This window comes from Phalangium opilio, unplaced genomic scaffold, assembly GCF_054372755.1.
Source record: "Phalangium opilio isolate 3A_F unplaced genomic scaffold, DU_Popi_V2 ptg000329l_1, whole genome shotgun sequence".
Taxonomy (NCBI): Eukaryota; Metazoa; Arthropoda; class Arachnida; order Opiliones; family Phalangiidae; genus Phalangium; species Phalangium opilio.
In genome coordinates this window covers 2,622,944-2,646,830 of record NW_028324226.1, presented here as the reverse complement: position 1 = coordinate 2,646,830, position 23,887 = coordinate 2,622,944, and the positions used below count along the sequence as shown (strand labels likewise).

The 23,887-nt window shown below is 35.6% G+C and overlaps 2 protein-coding genes across 3 annotated transcripts; both read right to left on the bottom strand.

The window, feature by feature from the left end:
* Positions 1–33: 33 nt before the first annotated feature.
* Cth (Cystathionine gamma-lyase) lies at positions 34–4,801 on the bottom strand. Its single transcript, XM_089859668.1, has 10 exons — positions 4,190–4,801; positions 3,132–3,213; positions 2,967–3,062; positions 1,952–2,061; positions 1,751–1,873; positions 1,556–1,613; positions 1,416–1,493; positions 1,021–1,348; positions 818–956; positions 34–233 (listed from the first exon to the last, which is right to left on the bottom strand). Exons 1-10 carry the CDS (start codon positions 4,547–4,549, stop codon positions 213–215), a joined length of 1,395 nt encoding a protein of 464 aa, XP_089715794.1. The 5' UTR covers positions 4,550–4,801; the 3' UTR covers positions 34–212.
* A 2,696-nt stretch (positions 4,802–7,497) lies between these two features.
* LOC149610273 (ankyrin repeat domain-containing protein 13C) lies at positions 7,498–19,780 on the bottom strand. Of its 2 annotated transcripts, XR_016376658.1 has the most exons (12): positions 19,524–19,780; positions 19,264–19,305; positions 19,067–19,171; positions 18,876–19,007; positions 18,750–18,816; positions 18,405–18,681; positions 18,270–18,337; positions 17,102–17,345; positions 16,993–17,021; positions 16,822–16,922; positions 15,484–15,936; positions 7,498–15,374 (listed from the first exon to the last, which is right to left on the bottom strand). XR_016376658.1 is itself a non-coding variant. In XM_089859174.1 (11 exons), the coding sequence occupies exons 1-11, from the start codon at positions 19,690–19,692 to the stop codon at positions 15,803–15,805; spliced, it is 1,368 nt and encodes a 455-aa protein (XP_089715300.1). In that variant the 5' UTR covers positions 19,693–19,780; the 3' UTR covers positions 7,498–15,802. The 2 variants fall into 2 exon arrangements, 1 of the variants encoding a protein (XP_089715300.1); XM_089859174.1 differs by having other exon boundaries at positions 7,498–15,936.
* Positions 19,781–23,887: the final 4,107 nt, after the last annotated feature.

The following is a 23,887-nucleotide window of genomic DNA, read 5'->3' as shown; positions in this document are numbered from 1 at the left end:
TGTGTTGTTTATTTCATTTGTTTTTTATTTATATTTTTAATAGTGCAATACTTAGCAAGAATACTGACTGAATTAAAATTAATTTTGAGGAGAGATTAAGTTAATTTAATTTAATTTAATTTAAAAGGTTTTTTAGGGCGAAAGTCGCAAAATCCATTTTAAAATAAAAGCAAATTAGTAAACTAATTATTAAAATTAGGTAAACTAATAATTTAGATTTTTAGTAGTTTTTGCTGAAATAAAAGGAAAATAATAATAATTAGGCTTAAAATTAAATTAATTAAGTCCTAATAAACGATACATACATCGTTTTAAACTAGGAGAATTAATATAATTTACACAAGGTGGCCATCATGCTACTTGTGGACAAAAAGTGCGGACTACATAGTCCTGCAAGTAGCCTGGACTCCTGGTGTAAATGGTATCAATCCTCCTAATCTGGAAACTATGTATTATCACTCAGGGATAGATTTAATTTTAGAAGTAGGAATGGAGAACAGAGTAATGTGGGCGCGCGTCAAAGTCCCGGACCCCCTACCACGGGACGGGACGGGGGGGGGGTATAAAAGAAGAGGCGGAAGGGTCATAGCGACAGAGGTAAAAAGGAATAGCGTATTTTTCGCCGTCCCCGTCAGCAACGTCATCAAAACGTAGTAGTTTAAGGGAGCCAATAAGATAATTTAAACTTTTCGTTACGTGTTGGAGGGAGGGGCTCTATACTGGGTGGTCTATGAGTCGGACTGAAGTAAATACTAACCGTGCATCTCCATTCCTACTTCTAAAATTAAATCTATCCCTGGTATTATAGAGTTCTTACAGCACGTCTCAATGCTTGATCCAAATCATCAAGAAGATCTTGTTCTGATTCTAAACCAACTGAAAGACGAATTAGTGTGTCAGTGATGCCCAATTGCGCCCTCTGTTCAGGAGGAACTGCGGCATGAGTCATAATACACCTAAAAATACCATAAATTTATTCCGCCGATCGCAGAAATATTTAAAATTAAAATTGAAACCTACGGTAGCTCAACCAAGCTTTCAACGCTCCCCAAACTTTCGGCCAAAACGAAAACGTTAAGGTTTTTAAGGAATTCTTCAGATTCTTTTAAACCACCTTTCATGTAGAATGTAACCATTCCACTGAAACCAGAACATTGCCTTAATGCTAGTTCGTGTTGTGGATGACTGGGTAGTCCAGGGTGAATGACTGATTCGACCATTGGGTGTTTTTCTAAGAATCTCGCTACCGCTAATCCATTGGCCATGTGTCTGTCCATTCTAACATGAAGAGTTTTGAGACCGCGATTGACTAAGTAACAGTCGAATGGTGATGGAACCGCTCCAATTGCTATGGGTTAACAAATTTCAGAAAATTATAATGCAATTATAACAACTTTCCGTGTTAGTTAGCTTACCATTTTGGTAATAACCTAATTTTTGATTCAATTCAAGGCTGTTTGTAACAGCAGCGCCCATAACAACATCAGAATGACCTTATTTAATTAATTATTAAATTTTAATAACTATATTATCTAATTAAAACCACTCAATTTACCATTCATGTACTTCGTCAACGAATGCAATACGATATCGGCCCCCAAACTTAAAGGTTTCTGCAAAATTTTAACCAATTTCGAGTTAGTCAACAGTTTTACGCGTTCAAAAATCGCGCCAAAATATTTGGCGGGAATATATTTTTGGCGGGAAAAAATTGGCGCCAAATTCAAACACGCGTTTTTGGTGTACAAACCTGAAAGTATGATGACATAAAGGTATTATCCACTACTAATATACAATCGCCCTTAATTTCAGCTACGGCTTTGATATCAACGAGTTTCAAGGTTGGGTTAGTTGGGGTTTCAATCCAAATCATCTTAAAACAAGAGCGAAAAAAATGTTCAATTTCAAATACCGCTAAGCCTAAATGACGTTTTTCTTTGTTCATTTATACCTTGGTATTAGGTTTAATGGCGGCTACTACGTTAGAGACATCGCTCGCCTCGACAAAAGAAGTTTCGATACCCATTTTATCAGAGCAGGTTCGGAAAAATCGGTTTGTTCCTGAATCATACAAGTTTTTATTATATTTCTTTATTATTTAATCTAACAAATACTTCAAGGCCAAGGCCAGATACATTGTGACGTAAAATAGGCATAACCTTTTTCTATATTGACAATAAAATAGAAGTGAAGGGATGGTAACAAATTATTGCTAAACTCTTTCAATCGGAAGATTGTCGCTCACGTCAGACCATAAGTTCAAAAGATATATTCCATAAGTTAGACACTGGTTAATGAGAGCTTGTCATGAAGTGACGTAGGTCATAGATTCGAGGTAAAAGCGACGCCTGGTGAGGCGCTGTCAAAGGCTTAGTACCTAGGAAGATGGACTGCAAAACTAACTGAGTGTAGTTAGTTCTAGCTTGTTGTTCTCGAACTAGCTCGAGCTGTAAGTCTCTAGCATTACGAAGCATAGGAAGCGTCACACTTATGGAACATATCTTATAAACTTATGGTCAGACTAAGCTAGTACTCGAATGATAAAAGACGTAAGCAACTTGAGTTGACAATAGAGTCAATAACCGAATTCACCGTCCTAAAAACCTTTTGCGATAGCAATAATTTATGTATCTTCAATTTATCTATGTTATGTAATAAAATATTTTTCCGTCTTTCAACTCAAGAGGATTAAATTCGGTTTTATAAATTGAAATTAACACTGGAGACAGGTGGAATAATTTATCTTTATATTTCATACTCGGTGACAAGTGCTTAACAACCCATCGACAAGTGGCCTTCAACTTATCATAAAAAAAATTTCCAAAGTGCACTTAACCCTTTTTATCTCTAACCTCTCGAGATTTTTCCGTACAAACTGTCTTTAAATTTTAAGTTAATAATGTTTGAGATAGAGTTATCACTATGATCAGATTCTTGTCTAGTTTATTGAATTTCGGTTTACTTACCTCCATAAACATCGTCGCAGCAAACAATATGATCCCCTGAACTTAGCAAATAGCTTAGGGACGTGGTACAAGCAGATCCGGAGGCGTAGCAGGTGGCTAAAGTTCAAGAATATAAATTGTACAATAATTCTTTTAAAGTATACACTTTATAAATGGTTTATATACCATATTTCCCTCCTTCCAATGAAGCTATGCATTCTTCCAAACATTTACGTGTCGGATTACCACTTCGCGAGTATTCAAAGCCCTAGTAAAAGGTAGAGATGGGTAAATTTAAAAACTTGGGTTAAAAAATGAACTATGGAACATTGTAGTTTGAACTTTTGTAATATAATAATCTGTGGTTAAAATTGGGACTCTTTTAATATTAAATAGTGACATAAGTTCATAAGATATGTTTCGTAAGTTTGTCACTGGTTACAAACTGGAGCTTGTCACGAAGTGACGTAGGTCATAGATCCTCGTAAAGCGACGCCTAGCAAGGCGCTGTCAAAGCCTTAATACAGACTAAATAGGAAGATGGACTGAAAATTAACCCGAGTGTAGTTACTCAATTCTCGCTTGTCGTTCTCGAACTAGCTCTCAGTAAGTCTCTATCATTACGAAGTATAGGAAGTGTCATACTTATGTAACATGTCTTATAAACTTATGACAGTAACGTAGCATCACCCCATTGTTTAATTTCGGCTTTATAAACTAATCCTACAGTTGCATCAGAAAACGTTGACAAAGTAGACGTTTACTGCCACGAGGTAAAACATAACGTCACAACAAATATGGCTTGGTGATATTATGCCATATCAACAAATGTAAAAATACTTGCGTTTGACGCGATTAGAGTCAGACATAAAAATGAAGTTTTTAATTATATTTACAGAAGGGGGAGTTTTATACTTTTTGAGTAGATTAGTTCAATTATTAAAATTAACACGGACAAAATGGTTTTTCAGGGTAATTTTGAAAATGGAACAAGCCGCTAAACACGTATAAGTTGCAAGCATTAAAATAATAAAAATTTACGTTTTTTTCATAGTAGCTCTATCATACCTTTGAAACCCTCTCTAAAACACTAAAGAAACCAGTCGTAATTTGCTCAACTACGGAGCCTACCCTTACCCTTAACCCATTATAAAGATCAAAGTACTAGAGCAAACAGCAAAGACACACCTTTCTTCCTTTCTTTCTAACTGACACCTATAGAGTAAATTTAAACGTATAATTACAGAGTGCTTTCCCGGTGCTTCTTGCTGGAATGTGGTTGCCATGGAGATGGGTGGAATAACCGCCCGGCTGTTCCATTGAGCTGGATCTTGGCCATCGTGGATAGTCCTTGTTTCGAAACCCATTTTCTTATGTAAATGCGGCTTAGACGAAGTACCGTTCTGTATTACAGCGTCAGTGTGACAATTTCCATTAAGGGTCTCGCTAATTTTCAAGTTAGGCATGCTGATGAAATAGTTAGAAAAAAAACGTGGCAACGTAAAGCCCGAGTGACAGGTGTATACCGCGTTCTCTGAAATCTGCTGACGAAATGAGAGAATGCACGCGACGAAGCCGGCTTTATATAGAAGCTGCTCCTCCATGCAGTGGCGGCAAAACTTTTTAGTTTTTTTTTTATTTCTTTACTTGCGTAAGCTTAGATAATCGATGGGAAAGAGCTACGAGATGAAGGGAGCATGATTAGGCGTCTTTTTAAGTATAGTTGGGCTTCACAGAAAAGCCCTTCACTTCGAGGGGTTGCGCACTTATCAAAATTATGTTGTACTCTTGTGTTACAAACTTACAATTACAAATTAATTAATAATTTACAAAATGAACACTTAAAAAATATTTGTCAAACTCTATTAAATGATCTTTAAAAATATAATTATTCCATATCTTAATTAACAATTATTATTATTATAATAAAAATAAAATTAAGAGGGGCTAGCCACTCCCGAATAATCGGATTACACGCTGTACTAAAGGTATTTGCATAAGTTTATAAGGTATGTTCCATAAGTTTGTCACTGGTTACAAACTGGAGCTTGTCATGAAGTGAATGAAGTAGGTCATAGATTCGAGGTAAAGCGAGTTAAGCGACGCCTGGTGAGGCGCTGTCAAAGGCTCAGTACAGACTAAATAGGGAGATAATTACCGCGTGTAGTCAATCAATTCTCGCTTGTCGTTAATTCTCGAACTAGCTCGAGCTGTAAGTCTCTAGCATTATGAAGTATTAGTAGTTTCATACTTATGGAACATATCTTATAAGCTTATGGTATAGATGTTATCTATAACAGTGATAAAAGGATTAAGACTTATCGGTAGCAGTGCAGGTAATCCAATAGTGATTAGCCCCTCGTACAAATTATGATGTACATTGAAGATAACCGGTTCAAATTCGATTTAAAATTCTTTTCACAGCAACCTTCATCGAACTATCTTCTTCTTCAGGTTTCTTTTTTTCTGTCCGAAAATAGTACTATACTATAACCCGTTCAACAGTAGTTTTCAATACCTAAAGCTAAAGCGGATGGATAACTACAAACTGTTAAACTTAATTCATTCAAGGAAAGCGGTAATTACAATAAGTTAATATCCGTGTTTAATCTTTGTAGACTAGGTTAGTAGAATTGTGATTGTATGACTAGGCAGTTTTAGAAGTTTACTAGAAACGTTATCAAAGAAACACTGAAATTTACTTAAGGAGAAAATATAGTTTAAACATACTCAACCTTATCTCTGCATATTCTACGATTAAAAAAAATAAATTATTAAATTGCAAAATTACAGACTGTCCCTTCAGCTGTATATTCAAACCATTTTTCATAGAGCAATTGGCCCTAAGGCCTTACAAAACTTAAACGAAATTTAATGACAGTATTTTAAAAATGCCGACTCATTCTACAGTACAGACACGACATCCGCACGTGTTTGTAAATTTGATTAATGTAGGCAGCGTTTAGAGGCTACAGGCTAGGAATTTACGCCGCTAACCATCCCATCTACCAAGGATTTTAACATTTCAACTTAACCTTTTTTGAGAGGGGTGAGTCACTTGGCGTAATAGGTGTACATTTAGTTGTGGTCACAGATTCTTGGTTTCAAACTTTCCTGATGACCTTCTAAGGTAATTTTTCCTACATTTATTCGTAAAAACATTGGTAGAAAAGTCAGTATATTTTACACCATGAACATAAAAATACAGGGTTTTGCAAGCAGGTGTTTACAAGCTATGAATGGAATGCCCCCTTAATGGATCCCCTACAAGGGGACTTTCCTCCTGAGCTCCGGGTTTGGCTTAGCAAAGGCTAGTGGGCGGGATTTAAACATGCACTTTTAAATCCCGCCCACAAATGCTTATTGCCTTCGCCAAGCCAAAACTGGAGTTCGTAAGGAAAGCCGGCTTGTAGGGGATGCCCTGGACCCGCGCTTCACTTTAAATAAATGTCTGAAATTTAAGGGGTCACCCGTAAAATACTCCAATCATAACTTGTAAACGCGGTGAGCCAATGTTTGAGTCGAACATTTTCGACTGAAAATGACCCATAGAACCAACTGAACTTCGGTCCCAACATCGTTTTTGATACACCCAAGTTGAAACACCCTGTATCTTAGTTCAAGCTAGTACTACTATAGCATCTGAACCAATAAGGAAATTCCCTGACTTTTATGACCGTTTTGAAGTTCCCAGTATTTTCCCTGACCTTTGACACAAATTTTAAAATTCCCTGACTTCTACAGTATTGTGTCAACCCTCAGGCAGTACCTTTGACTGTATGCGTTGTCTTCAAAAGCCCTACTTCAGTTGACAGGCCAAAATGTTAGTAAGAAGCGATATCCAGTTTATTAGGGAGAAGGTATAAGATGCCTAAGTATTCGCTCGCCATAGTCCCAGTCCCCTTTCAAAATACAAGGGGGGACGTAAAAGGAGTCCGGGCTATTTTGCCTCTCCTCAGTCGGAAAATACGTAATTTTCGCCATTCGCGTCGCGCTGACGTGAGTTTTCAAGAACCAATGAGATGCTGCTTGTAATTTAGAGGCGGCGGGGATTAACTCCGGACCTACGTTTGAACTTGAGATAAAGCTAGAAATGTGGCGAATTTATACCTTCTTCCTAGTAAACTAGATATAACTTCTTGATGTTAGTGCGTAATTGGTGAACGGGAAATATGAGAATAATTATAGACAGAAGAAAATGTTATAGCCCATCGTTTTTTTCGGTAGGAAGGTAGAAACTATAAAGTGACATCAGCTCGAATAATGATTTAAGTAATCATTAAGTGTTACGCAAACTTCAAAAAAAAAAAAACAAAAAATAAATAAATAAAATTTCGCCTTTCAGTCATAGCATAACATTGGCGTAAATGAAAAATAAAATAATTAATTTCTAATTAACTAATAATGATATAAACTAATGACTGTGGCTACCATATTCGTCATTATTAACAGCATATTTGAACCAATTTTAGTTGAAATCGCTCCAGCCAATTAGGAGATAAACGAGATTTTGTTTTTAGAAGTCGGTAGGAGGGGATAATTATTAAAAATCTAAGCGTGGAACAAATGTTTTATTACAATCTACAGATCCATCTCGAATATAATCTATCATTTTTTTTTCAGCTAAAGTCATATATATTTACAAGATTTATCAAACGTCTAATTTACATTGGTTGTGGTCTCTAAAACTACGTGTGTAAAATACGGAACCTTCCGCGCCATCCTAAAAAGTGCTTTTGTATTTGTTTATTTACTTGGTTACTTTCAGATTATTGTTTTATGGAATTCAATGGTACAAATTGGTTTTCTTTTATATTATATTTATAATAATAATAATTTATATAAGGGATTAAGATTAACTAATATACTTTTAAACATTATTATTATTACACTTTTTTTGTTAGGGTTATTAGTGTTTTTTATACAATATTGTATTATTAATTATACAATATAAAAACTGTATACATTTTCATCTTCAGCTAGCTTTTAGGGTTAAATATATCTGTAAACCGAGCGTGGGATTGTTTAAGGATGAATGGAAAATAAAACACCAAAGTTATTTCTATTCTTAAACGCAATTAATCACTTTAGTCTACCCTAAAATGGCGGCGAGCTGTCGTCTGGTTATTCTGGCTACTTTGGACGCGTCATTAACCGCTTGACCAACTTAAAATAGTTGTAAGACAATTTTTCAAGGGACTGTTCTTCCCAGGCAGTACTCCCATTAAAAAGATTAGAAGGCAGGGCGTAACGTGATTGGTCAGAGGTGCAAATTGAAAAATTTCTACGAAATTTTAAACTAATACACCACTTCGACATTCTGTTGTGCGCATGCCCAATGCCCCGCGCTCGAAGCGCCTCAAGGGGAAAGACTGGAAATTGCTCTTTGTTACCCCTACTAGCAAAAGCGCAACCCCACGCGGTTTTTTTCCCTGCCCATCTTAATAAGTACTAGTTCGCAGTAGCCCGCTGTGGCGCCCTAGGTAATGTCAAAGTGGTGTTTCACACTATGCAGATTGGTCTTATAATTAGTAAAACAATAGATTCACCCTCCCTTTAAAGGAAATATAAATCAAATTAACCCTAACTTCGCTACATGCGCTTTTAATTAATTAAATAAACGGTGTTTCAATTTCCATTCAAAATCAATATTGGTTATTTTTAAATCCCAGCTAGTGATTGTATCAGGTACAGAAGAAAACCACAATATTTGTTTCGAGACAATGGGGTTGGTTTTAAAACAAATTAACATTCGCTAATATATCACTCGCACGTCACAGATTGTTAAATTAACTAATTAAATATTACATTACTCTACCCAATTTCTTATTCTTTACACGACTATAATAGTACTGTACAATACAGCAATTAAATCCCATTAAAAAGCACCTTTGGAAACGAAATACGCGAGAAATAAAACCGCATCTTACGGAGATAATAATTTTAAATTAAATTAAATTAATCTACTTCCCCCCCATAATCAATCTAATATTAATTTTGAAAATAATTTAGATTAATTAGCGCGTATTTAATTATTACCATAGTTAATTAATTTCGATAGGGATATATATTTAATTATTAAAATAATTTCACTAAATATTTCCCCAATTCGTTTCGTTTAATTAAATTTAATTTAATTAGCGTATAAAATTATTAGGTTTATTTTTTTTCATAGGCAAAAATACCTTTCTCGAAATTTTGAGCATTTTAATTGAATTTGAAATAATATATTTTATCTTAATCTTGAATAATCCAGTTCGAATTTAATTAAAAAGCTAGCTTACAAGGACGTTGATTTTTTTAGCTGTAAGAATTTCGCAATGATTAATTACCTTTAATTACGCTGGGACGTTATTACTAGCTGACTACGTACGTACAGATCACCTTTTACCTACCGTATTTAATTTTAATTTGACATTTATGTAACGCGACCTGATATGAAACTTGTATTTTTTATTTTTTTTATTTTTCAATAGGAGCACCTTTATTTTTTATCTTCAAATTTATACGAAATTTATTTATTTATTTATTTATTTCTTCCCTTGGGCGCTATAGTTGGGATCAACACACTCGATTTTTTTCCAATATTTTTACGTTCAACATTTCACAATAGTAAACAGTTTTTTCTTTTGTTTTTGCTAAGCTATAATGGAAGCCGTGTGACATATAGTATATTGTTTCTAACATCACAATCACCGCTGGTTTTATGTTTACTATATTTGCAAACTCGACCTTTTATTCGTGAAATAAAAGTTATTTGATGTACAGGGTGTTTTATTATTATTTTTTTGATTTACTAACTTAAAGAGGGGAGAATTAAATACCTTATTAGTGGTTTGGCTTTTGACAAGTCACTAAGTTTTTTTTTTACGATTTTCAGACCAGCACCTTTCAATATCCTTTAAGAGGCGTTTTCATGAGTCCAGCTATTGACGCGCCTTTCTTAGTGGCTGACATTCCTTTTAAAAACTCAATTTGAATAGATTTCCCCGCTTTTTCAATCCCTTTAAAGTTTTCCATGCTTTTTCAATCCCCATGGATCATTTTCACACGAGTTTTCCATTCCATTGGAGAGTTTTCCCACGATTTTTCAATCCCATTCAAGGGTTTTTCACTATTTTTCAATCCCATTCAAGGGTTTTTCACTATTTTTCAATCCCATATAATTGTTTCCACGATGTTTCAACCCCATAGAACAGTTTTCCACGATTTTTGAATCCCTTGGATCATTTTCCCACGATTTTTCAATCTCATTGGAGAGTTTTCCCGCAGTTTTTCAATCTCATTGGAGAGTTTTCCCGCAGTTTTTCAATCTCATTATAGAGTTTTCCCGCAGTTTTTCAATCCCCTTGGATAGTTTTTCACGATTTTTAATCCCATTCAAGAGTTTTTCACGTTTTTCAATCCCACTCGATGGTTTTTCACGATTTTTCAATCCCACTCGATGGTTTTTCACGATTTTTCAATCCAATTCAAGGGTTTTCCACGATGTTTCATGTCTCAACCCCATAGAATAGTTTTTCACGATGTTTCAACCCCATACAGTAGTTTTTCACTTTGTTTCAACCCCATACAATAGTTTTTCACGATGTTTCAACCCCATACAATAGTTTTTCACGATGTTTCAACCCCATAGAATAGTTTTCCACGATGTTTCAACCCCATACAGTAGTTTTTCACTTTGTTTCAACCCCATACAATAGTTTTTCACGATGTTTCAACCCCATAGAATAGTTTTTCACGATGTTTCAACCCCATACAATAGTTTTTCACGATGTTTCAACCCCATAGAATAGTTTTTCACGATGTTTCAACCCCATAGAATAGTTTTTCACGATGTTTCAACCCCATAGAATAGGTTTCCACTATTTTTCAATCCCATTAAATACTTTTCCACTATTTTTCAATCCCATAAAACTTTTCCAAGAGTTTCCAATCCCTTAAAACACTTTTCCAAGAGTTTCCAATCCCTTAAAACACTTTTCCAAGAGTTTCCAATCCCATTGGAAAGTTTTCCAAGATTTCTCAAACCCATTAAACAGTTTTCTATACACGATTTTTCACTCGATCAGTACGGACTTTCCTGGAAAACTCATTCCCTTTCAAAAGCTTTCTAACTAACTTTTGAGCATCTTACAAAGTAGTTTGTCAAGTATTTTCAGCCTCGTTGCATAGTTTTCCCACAAATTTTCCAGCCTCTTACAATTATTTTCCCAGTAAAGTTTCCGTTCCTTCGTAAATTTTTCCCTAACATTTCATCCCCTTTACCTTTTCAAGTTTTCCGAGTATTTTAAGCCATTTCTTTAGAGGCATTTTACCCTCCCTAACTCACCCTGTACACAAATTCAAAGCTTTCATTTGCATAGTGAATTTTCTTCTTATTATAAGTTAAAGGTTAAATAAATGTATCTTTAAATAATCAACATAATATATAAATAAAATGGGAGCAAAAACAAACCTGACTAGTATTATTATTATTATTACGTCTTGGCTAAAATTAATTAAACGACATTAACTCACTCTCAGACCAATTTAATACCCCAATATTCTAATAACTAAATATCCTCCACTTCCAAAATACTCCGATACTAGAACCATAAGTTTATAAGATATGTTCCTCCATAAGTTTGTCACTGGTTACAAACTGGAGCTTGTCATGAAGTGACGTAGGTCATAGATTCGAACTAAGCGACGCCTGGTGACTGGGGCGCTGTCAAAGGCTTAGTACAGACAAGAAGGCATATCTAGTTTATTAGGGAGAAGGTATAAGATGCCTAATTATTCGCGCGCCTTAGTCCCAGTCCCCCTTTCAAAATACAAAGGGGGCGTAAACGGAAGCCGGGCTATTTCGCCTCTCCTCAGTCGGAGAATACGTAATTTTCGTCATTCGCGTCGCGCTGACGTGAGTTTTCAAGAACCAATAAGATGCGGGTTGTAATTTAGAGGCGGGGATTAACTCCGGACCTACATTAGTACTGGAGATAAAGCTGGAAACGTGGCGAATTTATACCTTCGCCCTAATAAACTAGATATCACTTCTTGGTACAGACTAAATAGGTATATGGACTGCAAAATTAACCGAGTGTAGTCTGCAATTCTCGCTTGTCGTTATTGAACTACCTCGAGCTGTAAGTCTCAAACATTACGAAGTATAGGAAGCGTTATACTTATGGAACATATCTTATAAACTTATGTTAAAACCCCAAAATAACTAATTAGCGTCATTAAAAAACGCATTTACTTCTGTATTAAAATGATCTTTGGCCCTGTATATATATTCCATTAAAAACAAACGACAATATTCTAATATTTAAGTCATCTAAACACTAGTTTTTTCCCTAATATTTAAAGTTTTATCGGGAGATATCAAAGTGTCACGCTAAAACGTAGCTAAGTTATTGCTATGCATCTCTTTTTTTTTAGTTTGTGGTGTGGTGTGTTGGGTTTGTTGTGTATTAAGATAATGCATTGATAGGTGCTTAAATTGTTTCTGGGTTTTTACGATGAATTGAAGAAAAAACCGCAGGGGTTGAGTTCAAGCCCCTTTAAATCGGTTTTAAAATTAATTAATTTCTTCCGATGATAACTAGAGTTCAAAGTCCCCGAACAAGAGACATTTATATTTGTTTTCAAGCACTGCATTGCCTTCAATAACTTTGTTATTTCATCGGCAATATTTCAATAATAGCAAAATTACTTTTTCCTATTCACCCCCCCAAAAAATTTAATTAGAAAAATTTTCCAATTAAATTAATATCTTACCAATCCGCTATAGCTTAATTAGATCTGTCCAAGTTTCATTAAAAACCGGTACTGGATTTATTTACACTTTGCGTTTTTATATTAACAATTTTTTTGTGTATTTGAGCTTATATTGTGTTAATTGTTACTCAATTTCGTAAAAATTACTACGAACGAATTCAATTAATTAAGTTGATTGGTTCGTATTTTTTATTTTCTTGCAGATTAAAAATTATAGATTTTAAATAAGTATATGTTAATAAAGACTTATTTAAAATCGTATTCGGTTTCTTTAATTATGAAAATATGATAAGCTTTAATAAGTTTAATCAAGAAGTTATATCTTGTTTAATAGGGAGAAGTTATAAGATGCCTTAGTATTGGTATTGGCGCGCCATATTCCCAGTCCCCCTTTCAAAATACAAGGGGGGACGTAAAAGGAGAAGCCGGGCTATTTCGCTACACTCTCCTCAGTCGGAAAATATGACTGTAATTTTCGTCATTCGCGTCGCGCTGACGTGCGTTTTCAAGAACCAATGAGATGTGGGTTGTAATTTAGAGGCGGCGGGGATTAACTCCGGACCTACTATACGTTTGGACTGGAGATAAAGAGCTGGAAATGTGGAGGCGAATTTATACCTTCTCCCTAGTAAACTAGATATCACTTCTTGGTTTAATTCTTTCTGGTTTTATTAATTTTAGGCCTTTTTTATGAAAATCTTCCCACCATTGGAATAAATTTTCCCCTAAATTTTATTTTATCATAAACGCGTGGCGAATTTTAAGATATTTAATTTTCTATATTGAGATTAAAAATAGGCCTAAAAGGGTGTGAAATATTATATTACGTATTTAAAGTTGAATTTTCATTTTGTTTTTTGGCAGTAAGTAATGTAATGTCCGTTTTTTTTACACGTAAAATCTTATTCTTAGTTTAATTTTCGCTTCCTCGCGTTATGATTAGAATTATCTTGATATTATTTTAATTTTTGTTTGTGATAAAGCTAAGCCTTTTCTCTCATATCTCTTCAAAAAAAAAAACTAATAATTTTGTTAAAACAAGAATTAATCTAAATATTTTACACTAAAATTATCAGGAATGATTATATTTAAATTAATCAACATTAACTACTCTATTTTCATCCCCGCCCTCCAATTTCCCTTCAATTCCTAAAATCTCTCAAACCACTTTTAAAAATATTTGTACAATTAATTGGACTGTTTCACTATCAGCGCTAAAAAGGTTCGTTAACGATTCTCTCTCTACACGTAAATTAAATTAAATTAAATTACACACCATCTCTAAAAAATTACGTATTATATTTTTATAAATTAATTAAGGAAAATAAAAACAAATCTAAAATAAGATGACATTAATTACTAATTATTAATCAAAGGACGTTTCTCGCGAAAAATTTTGTTCTTGACTTAAAAGTCACGAGTTAAGATTACTCGAGAGCTTTAGTTTAAAGAAAAAGGTTAGGTAACGTAACATAATACCTCAAAAGAACGGCCTTTTACTAAATATGAAAGGAACAAATGTTAAATTGAAAATAAATGATCTCTCATTACAAAGTAATTAGCATTTAATTAGTCTTTAAAAATAATCAAGAACTACTGCGCAATTCGACATTGGTTTAGTGACGTCTGCTAAATCGAACCCCTTACCCTGACAGGATTGGTTGAATTCTCACAGGCGGAGAGAGTTAAGGGGGTTCTGGATAGCAGACGCCACTAAAACAGGGGCGCCGCTGTCGTACTCGTTTTTAAGACGTCTGCTAAATCGAACCCCTTACCCAGACAGGATTGGTTCAATTCTCACAGGCGGAGAGAGTTAAGGGGTTCTGGATAGCAGACGCCACTAAAACAGGGGCGGCGCTGTAATACTCGTTTTTAAGACGTCTGCTAAATTGAACCCCTTACCCCAACAGGATTGGTTGAATTCTCACAGGCGGAGAGAATTAAAGGTAAGGGGGTTCTGGCAAGCAGACGCCACTAAAACAGGGGCGGATGGCGCTGTAGTACTCGTTTTTAAGACGTCTGCTAAATTGAACCCCTTACCCAGACAGGATTGGTTGTATTCTCACAGTCGGAGAGAGTTAAGAGGTTCTGGATAGCAGACGCCACTAAAACAGGGGCGGATGGCGCTGTCGTACTCGTTTTTAAGACGTCTGCTAAATTGAACCCCTTACCCAGACAGGATTGGTTGTGTTCTCACAGTCGGAGAGAGTTAAGGGGGTTCTGGATAGCAGACGCCACTAAAACAGGGGCGGATGGCGCTGTAGTACTCGTTTATTTTTAAGACTAATTAAATGCTAATTACTTTGTAATAAGAGATCATTTATTTTATTTTTAATATTTAATTCCTTTTATATTTAGAAAAAGGCCGTTCATTTAAGGTATAATTATAATGTTACGTAAACCTTAAAAAGTGACACCAAATTAGTCCAAAATTGTCAAAAAAAGTAAATTGGGGTCAATTTTTGACATTTTTGGTTTGATTTTAATGGCGTCTTAGATTATTAACTCAATTTTTTTCACGAGATAAAGAAGACAAAAGAAAAAACAAAACAAAACGAAATTGTTCAGGATTGGTCACTTAAGAGTAACAACTACCGACAAATGACTAAGTAATTAATAATAATTATAAACGAACTAAACTAAAAACAAATCTCTGGTCGAGTAGAACTGTAAGAATGGAAAGAACAGAGAGAAAAAAAAAAAAAAAAAGAAGATGGAAAAGGGTTAGGTTAGGTTTACCTTTCCAAAATTAAAGTAATGGATGAGGAATACAGACTTCCGTAACCGAAGGAAAGGGGAGCGTCAAAAGCGATAAAGCTACCGCAATCCGACTGATCAGTATACTGCCGCCATGGTTGGGTAGTTTCAGCTGCGTGATAATTACCTAGTGAATTTCTTCTTAAATGTTCGACTGAGAAAAAAATGGAAGAAGATCCGATGACGTTACGAGTCTTCCAAGGGTTTGTTTCATTAGGATTATTATTATTATTATTATAGTGATGGTTGTTTTGGTATTGTGGGTGAGAGTAATGATTGAGGTGTTTCCATTGAACTCGCTCCTCTTCCAGAGATAATAAGGTTAGGTCACTTAAGCATCATAAATCGGGAAATCTGTTTGGATCTTCCTGATAGTCTGCAGGAATTTCAAAAAGAGATTCTGGGATGTCATTTCGAAATTGGAACTCCTGGAATGTGATGCGAGCTGTTACGGTTGGTAAAACAGGGATATCTGAGAGAGATAATACGATGATTTTTAAGGTGTTAATTAATTTCAGTTCACTCCTTCGTATATATATCTACAGGGTTCGTACAAAATTTTAGGAATGAAATTCCTAGCTGACTTTTCCAGGTTTTCCCTGACTAAATTCCACAAATTTCCCTGACCATTTGCAATAACGTACATGGCGAACGTATATATGAAAACCAATCTATATTCACTCAAATAATTTTTGCACGAGTTATTTTTATAAAAATTAGCCAATTAATTCGTTAAAATTTAATTTAAAGTAAATCATAAATAACCTGAGCGAGCGAAGCGAGCTCCGCGAATTTGGGGCTTTGCTCAAATCTCAGACAAAACTTTTTCTGGTCACCATTATACTTTAATTTTCCCTCCAATATATTTTTCCCTGACATTTCCCTGACTTTTTAGGTCCATTTTAAATTTCCCTGACTTTTCCCTGACTTTTTAGGTCCATTTTAAATTTCCCTGACTTTTCCCTGACTTTTTAGGTCCATTTTAAATTTCCCTGACTTTTTAGGTCCATTTTAAATTTCCCTGACTTTTTAGGTCCATTTTAAATTTCCCTGACTTTTTAGGTCCATTTTAAATTTCCCTGACTTTTTAGGTCCATTTTAAATTTCCCTGACTTTTTAGGTCCATTTTAAATTTCCCTGACTTTTTAGGTCCATTTTAAATTTCCCTGACTTTTTAGGTCCATTTTAAATTTCCCTGACTTTTTAGGCCCATTTTCAATTTCCCTGACTTTTCCCTGACTTTTTAGGCCCATTTTCAATTTCCCTGACTTTTTAGGCCCATTTTCAATTTCCCTGACTTTTCCAGGTCGTGTACGAACCCTGATTTACTACTGAAGTTTGAAGTTTATGAACTAACCGATTTTAACGGGAAAACCAGGCGGTAATTTCATCTGGACAAATTCTCTTAGTTTATTAAAATGTTTGAATGGGGATATGACTTCTAAAACGTTCAAAAGACTAAAAGAATATACGCGTAAATTACAGTTAGAACGTCACTAATCCTATCATATAACGTTAATTAACTCACGCTTCCACTGTTAATGGAAATTCTTCACTCTAAATTAATTTAATTTAACTCGAAATTAATTCCCTACTCGGTAACTCAGTATAACTTGCAGACCAGTAAAATATCTTACCATAGCTAGTGTCGCTTTGAAAGCTTTATTCGTTTCTTTGCAAAGCATTGGCCTCCCTAAATGTGGTGCTTGACCAGCTTCCGATGATAAATATTCTTCCCAAGTGATGCGTTCCACTACCGGTGGGGTTAACGTTTTCCTTCTTTGGGGTTCGGGGTTGTCTAAAGATAAGTTACCTCCTTTCGTGAGACTTTCAATAATAGCTTTGTTTTTCTGTACATCTTCTTCCGATAAATGTTCTCTCCTGTAAGAATTATGTCAATTAAGGCCGACCGTCGACGTAATTTAGGGCCGACCGTCGACGTAATTTAGGGCCGACCGTCGACGTAATTTAGGGCCGACCGTCGACGTAATTTTAGGGCCGACCGTCGACGTAATTTTAGGGCCGACCGTCGACGGAATTCCGGGCCGACCGTCGACGTAATTTAAGGCCGACCGTCGACGTAATTTAGGGCCGACCGTCGACGTAATTTAGGACCGACCGTCGACGTAATTTTAGGGCCGACCGTCGACGTAATTTTAGGGCCGACCGTCGACGTAATTTTAGGGCCGACCGTCGACGTAATTTTAGGGCCGACCGTCGACGGAATTCCGGGCCGACCGTCGACGGAATTTAAGGACGATCGTCGACGTAATTAAGGGCCGACCGTCAACGTAATTTAGGGCCGACCGTCGACATAATTTCGGGCCGACCGTCGACGTAATTTCGGGCCGACGGTCGACGTACTAATTTAAGGCCGACCGTCGACGTACTAATTTAAGGCCGACCGTCGACGTACTAATTTAACGCCGACGGTCGACGTAATTTAACGCCGACGGTCGACGTAATTTAAGGCCGACGGTCGACGTAATTTAAGGCCGACCGTCGACGTAATTTAAGGCCGACCGTCGACGTAATTTAAGGCCGACCGTCGACGTAATTTAAGGCCGACCGTCGACGTAATTTAAGGCCGACCGTCGACGTAATTTAAGGCCGACCGTCGACGTAATTTAAGGCCGACCGTCGACGTAATTTAAGGCCGACCGTCGACGTAATTTAATGACGACCGTCGACGTAAATTAATGACGACCGTCGACGTAAATTAATGACGACCGTCGACGTAAATTAATGACGACCGTCGACGTAAATTAATGACGACCGTCATTTTAAAAACCAAAGGTGTAGTACCTCTTTCGAGACTCTAAAATAAGCCCATTTATACTATAAAAATCAGCTACAAATGGTCCAACCATCTCCTAAAAATTAACAAAACAGGCGTTTATAGTAAAATGTATCCCATTTTTAACTTGGTTTCTATCATACCGTTCTATCTTCTCTAAATAACCAACCAGACTGGGCCCGCGTAAATGTTATTGACTTTGTAGACATATGAGCAGCCACAATATCACTGCTCATCAAAATATCAACCTCATCTTCAATTTCCGTTTCCGTTTCTTCATACCGTACTTTCTGAAAGACTTTTAGTTTGTTGTCTAATACCGTCAGTGCTTGAGAAGGTTTCGAATCACCCGTAAATAAGAAACTAATGTCGCCTCTTTCCCATTTCATATCATTGCAATCGACAAGAGTCGTGTCAAGCCTAAATTAAGTTTCGTTAGTGATAAAGGAAAACAAAGGAGGGATAAACAAACAAACAAACAATGAAACCTTATATTTGAGCGCTTTTTATGAATCCGACAAATGTCTGATGGCAATATTCTAGATACCAAAGGAACTAAAACCGAAATCATTATTGTCAAGTCTTTTTCAAAGAACGGGTAGTGAAATAATTACCCCAACTTTGAAAATCCCACTTAAGTTCCATGAAAAAGTCGCCTATTTGGTTTAAAGCTCTTATTAAATCAGGACTTCTTTCTTGCATCGCTTCCCTAGATTGCTGCTTCAATTTTCTCAACAGTGTCACAACTTTAAAATTAATAATTTTTACCATTTTTAGACTTTCGTAAATCGTACTCCTATCTTACTAGTTTGTCTATCTCCATAGCTTATAGCTTCAGCGAGCGGACTCCAGCCTTGATTATTTTTTAATCTAACTGGGGCTCCATGGGCTAGCAGTAGTTGTACACATTCTAATTCATAATTATATAACAAGAAACTTGAATATAACTAAAAATTAAGCCCCCCAACGTAGCGAGAGCCAGACATGTAGAAATCTACATACCTTTATGCCCAAGCATAATTGCAATGTGTAGAGGTGTGTTTCCTACAATATTGGGGAGAAAAAAACGACATAAAGTAGATGTAAATTAAACAGTTGACCTATTATTTTCTATTACAAGCTATGTTTGGTTTTTGTATTGAATATTATGAATGAAATTAGGCTTAAAGGTGTACTATTGACCAAGGCTTAGCAACAAATGCGTTTTAATTCGTCTACCTTTCGATTTAAGTTACTTAACTGAAATTAAACTTCATAATTACCGTGAATATCTTTTTGAGAAACATCTTGAGTTCTTAATAGCCTAGAAACTTGCTTAACATTTGCGGTAAACACGGCTTCGTGCAACGGAAACTTAGCAGAATCAGCCGCCATTACAGAATTTGAATCCGATTCCAAAGTGAAGTTTGTAGGTAAATACAATGACACCATTGTACATGTATGATATTCCTGCTCGTATTAATTATATACCACGGAGCGTACGTTTAATTAGTTTTTCTCACAATTAGAAGGCCTCATAATGAACCTGCAAATAGAAATTTAAGAGTACCAATTAGTTTGATAAAGACGTTTTTCCATAGAAAATACAAAATATAATCATGTGACATGAATAAATGAAAGTTTAAACTTACAATATAGACATAAATTAGAAAAAAAAAGAAATAAATAAAATTTGGATTAAACAAACCTCTTTTTTAAACTTTTCCTGTTTTTTAGACACATAACTACATAACTAAACGACAACTTTCCAGAAATGATTCAATATTATGTAATTTCGTCCGTAAAACCTCAAGATTTGCCGCAAATTTGCAGAATAAAACAAAAGGTTTACGCAGAATGTCGCGGACTTTTTAGTCATTTATATAAATTACGTAATTAATCTCAAAGCGCTTTAGAGTTTTAATGAAATTTCGTGATATAAAGCGATAAGTTTGAAAAAATATAGAAAAAACTTCGAAAATAAAACTTTTTGTAAGTTTTTTAGCGAAAAAATGTTTTGCCGCCATAATTCGAAGTGACAATTTTGAACGTCGCTTTTAACGTATGGGGCGCATTCATAAAAATGTAAAAATGCTTTCTTAGTCATAATTAATCCGATAAAATGATTACAACTACATTAATTTCGAAATTTTCGTGAATTTCGTTGTAAAACCTAGTTATTTTTGGACTATAATGATCAAAAATATCATTTTTAAAAACTTTCCAATGAAGATTCAAAGAGAAACATTACCGCGGATATAAGAATTAAATTGATCTATTTTTAAGCCTATTTCTAGCATTTTGTTTAAAACTAAAACTAAACTGCCCAGTAACACGCACTCATCTTCGGAACTTGAGTTTTACTTTGGAAAAAACACCGTATAGACACAAACGTGATTATAATAATACCTAGGTTTTAATTTCGGCCTACTTATTGCTAAGTATTTCTACTTAACCTTTGACCAATCAAACTCGAGTGGCTATGGAATTGTAAAAAAAAAAAAAAAAAAAAGAAGAGCGTCATTCTTTTATGACATACTGAGATTTAGTATCAATGGTTTTGTCATTATCTTCTGCTGAGTTGCTAGTAAAATGTAAGCACTTTCCTCAATCAAAGCGAATTCAGCTAAAATGAATATTTCAACCTCGTTATCTTATTTACTTTCCAGGGTGCAATTTTCGAGGAGAAAAAATAAGCCATCTCATGAAACATTTCTTGTCACGTTTTAACTACATCATGATTTTAAAATCTTAACCTTTTCACGAAACAGTTGCCAAAAATAAAACAGGGTCAATATTGTTTATGAGTCACTTGATCGTTTTCCTCATTTACGAAAACTTATTCTACCATAAGTTTATAAGATATGTTCCATAAGTATGACACTACCTACACTTCCTAATGCTAGAGGCATAATGAGAGCTATTTCGAGAACGACAAGCGAGAATTGAATACCTACACTCGATTCGTTCTGTAGTCCATCTTCCTATTTAGTCGGTACTTAGCCTTTGACAGCGCCTCACCAGGCGTCACTTTACGAGAATCTATGACCTACGTCACTTCATGACAAGCTCTCAGTAACGAAGTGACAAACTTATGGAACATATATTATGAACTTATGGTATGACACTAACTATGCTTCGTAATGCTAGAGACTTACATCTCGAGCTAGTTCGAGAACGACGCGAGAATTGACTACACTTGGTTTTGGGGTCCATCTTAAAATTTAGTCTGTATAAACTTATGCTAAAAGATACTTCTTTGAGAGCGGTAATATTGTAAATGATACTCCCAGCACCGTATAAGTCATGTTGTCTTTGTCTAAGAGATCCTTTAGGACTGTACTGTTCATTCATTGGCGGACTTAGCTAAAAATTGGTAATGCGGAAGGACTATGACGAAATCTTTGCTATAAACGGTATCACGAATACATACAGCGGATCATTGTGTCCCCATATATCCCGTGTTAATTTCTATTGCTGGTTTTATGGGCCGGCCTTGAGAACTTACTATCCGTCAGGCGTCACAATTCTGACGACTTTATAACTGTGATTTCACTGGTTGGTTTCATCTACGTCACTTCATGACAAGCTCTCAGTAACCAGTGACAAACTTATGGAACATATCTTAGGAACTTATGATGCTACCAAGGGGTCCTGCATTTTTTTTGGACCCCAATAAAGCCTCTCGGCTCCAATTACCCGTGCCCTCTCATCTTCACTTTCTACATCTGTAAGATCTTTACCATCATGATTTTAAAATATTAAACTTTTCATTAATATGTTCCCAAAGAAAAAACAAAACAACATGATAAAAATTCATTTATTTAAATAGTCGCTCTATTTACGAGGGGTCCCCTTAACGTTTTCGCCACTTTCGAAAATAATTAGAGGGCATTCGTTTTCTATCCTTCGTAAATTTGCAATTTGGCAATGGATGGATAGATAAAGACAATGATTCACAAAAACTTCACAACTGTTGTCATTAGAAATATGTTGTCAACATAAAAGAAAACATTCGAAGTCATACCTAACGAACTAATTGTTCATTTATCATCAGTTTTTCAAAAAGGTCCAGAATATAATTAAAAGTTCATAGATAAAAACATGAAGTATGCTTCGTTCCCAGTTCGCAGCCTTTGGCTGTAGACGCCATGTAAAATGAGAAGCAAACGACCATCTTCTCTCAATATCGACACTAGCCTTCCAATCAGAGAAGAGGTTTTTTGGGGGTCAAAGCTTTATAGAAAATAGATCCAAACGTTAAATCTTGGTACTAGAGCTAGCACCATCTACGTTAGGAGCCTATTCACGCTTGCTCCCTGTGCTAAGTTCGTGAAGGTAATCATACGCAGAGAGCTGTCGACTCCGTTCTGAGAGGTAAAGGGAGTCTCCCATATAGTCTGCTACTATGAACTTTCTCGTTACGTCACACCCTACTATCTCTTACCTCGGTTTTGGCGACCATATTGGAAGTCGTCAACTCAAACCATTCAATTTAGATTACCAATATTGGCGTTACGTCCCCGTAAATCCTTGCCTCTCAGCTTGAAGGAGAGAGGGATGGAGTGGCAACCCCCATACCTATAACGTTGCCCCTGTACCCCACGTACGGCAGCATCCCCAGCGTTTAAGTAGGGTCTTACAGTACGAAATCGTAAAGGACGCCCCATCTGTCTTAAAAATAAAAGCTAGTTCTTATACAAATAAAATGGTGCTACGAGGCAGCGCTTGTCAATCATCTACCGAAGGGTAGGGGCGTGCGCGAGGTACGCTGGGAGAGTCACGGTGCCGCAGGTTTCCCGGCATAAATACCACTCCATCTTACCTCATTTCTCCCTGCTCTCAGTACCACTCTATCACACAGCGCGAGCAAGCTTCAATGAAGTACACTTTTTGACTTTATCGATGAACTTTTGATATAATCTTACCCATAAACATATATAAATATCATTTAATAAACAAATTATAAGCTAATCTACGGATGCTGGCAGATGATGAGTGTCCATTGGACATTTTTTCCCCAGGACAGGGCAGCTTACACTGAAAAGGATGATAATATAATACCGTGATACTCCGATAGGTCAGTAACTCAGTGTAATCGAGATATACGCCTGTACCATGGACTGTAGTAAAGTCGTAAAGTAATCCGTGTACAGCGAATTTTACAATCTAAGATTTTTATTTATTATTTTTTAATTTAAAGAGTTTATAGTTTTGAGTGATTTGGAAAACAGCAATAACATAATCTGTTTTTCTATGGTAATTTTTGGGACTTCCTTGTCGCTCACATACTACAATCTGATTTCTTATGAAACGTAAGATACAAATAATGTATCTGATTTCGAAGACGATTCGCGTCATTCCTAAAACCACTAAAAATTATGAAAAACCCATAATTTCAGCAAATTATTACAGCTGATATTTCGAAAAAAAGGCGATAAAATAATCCAAAAAATGCATCGAAAAGCTATCGGTTTTACAACCAAATGATGAATGTAAAGGCATATAATATATATCACTATAAAAATCAATCCTAGTTAATGCACATTTGTTTAAAACGAGGCGAGAATTAAGTTTAATTCTAATTGAATATACGCGTGATGAGTAAAATAAAAATTAGCTTGATTAAGCATATAAATTGTCCATC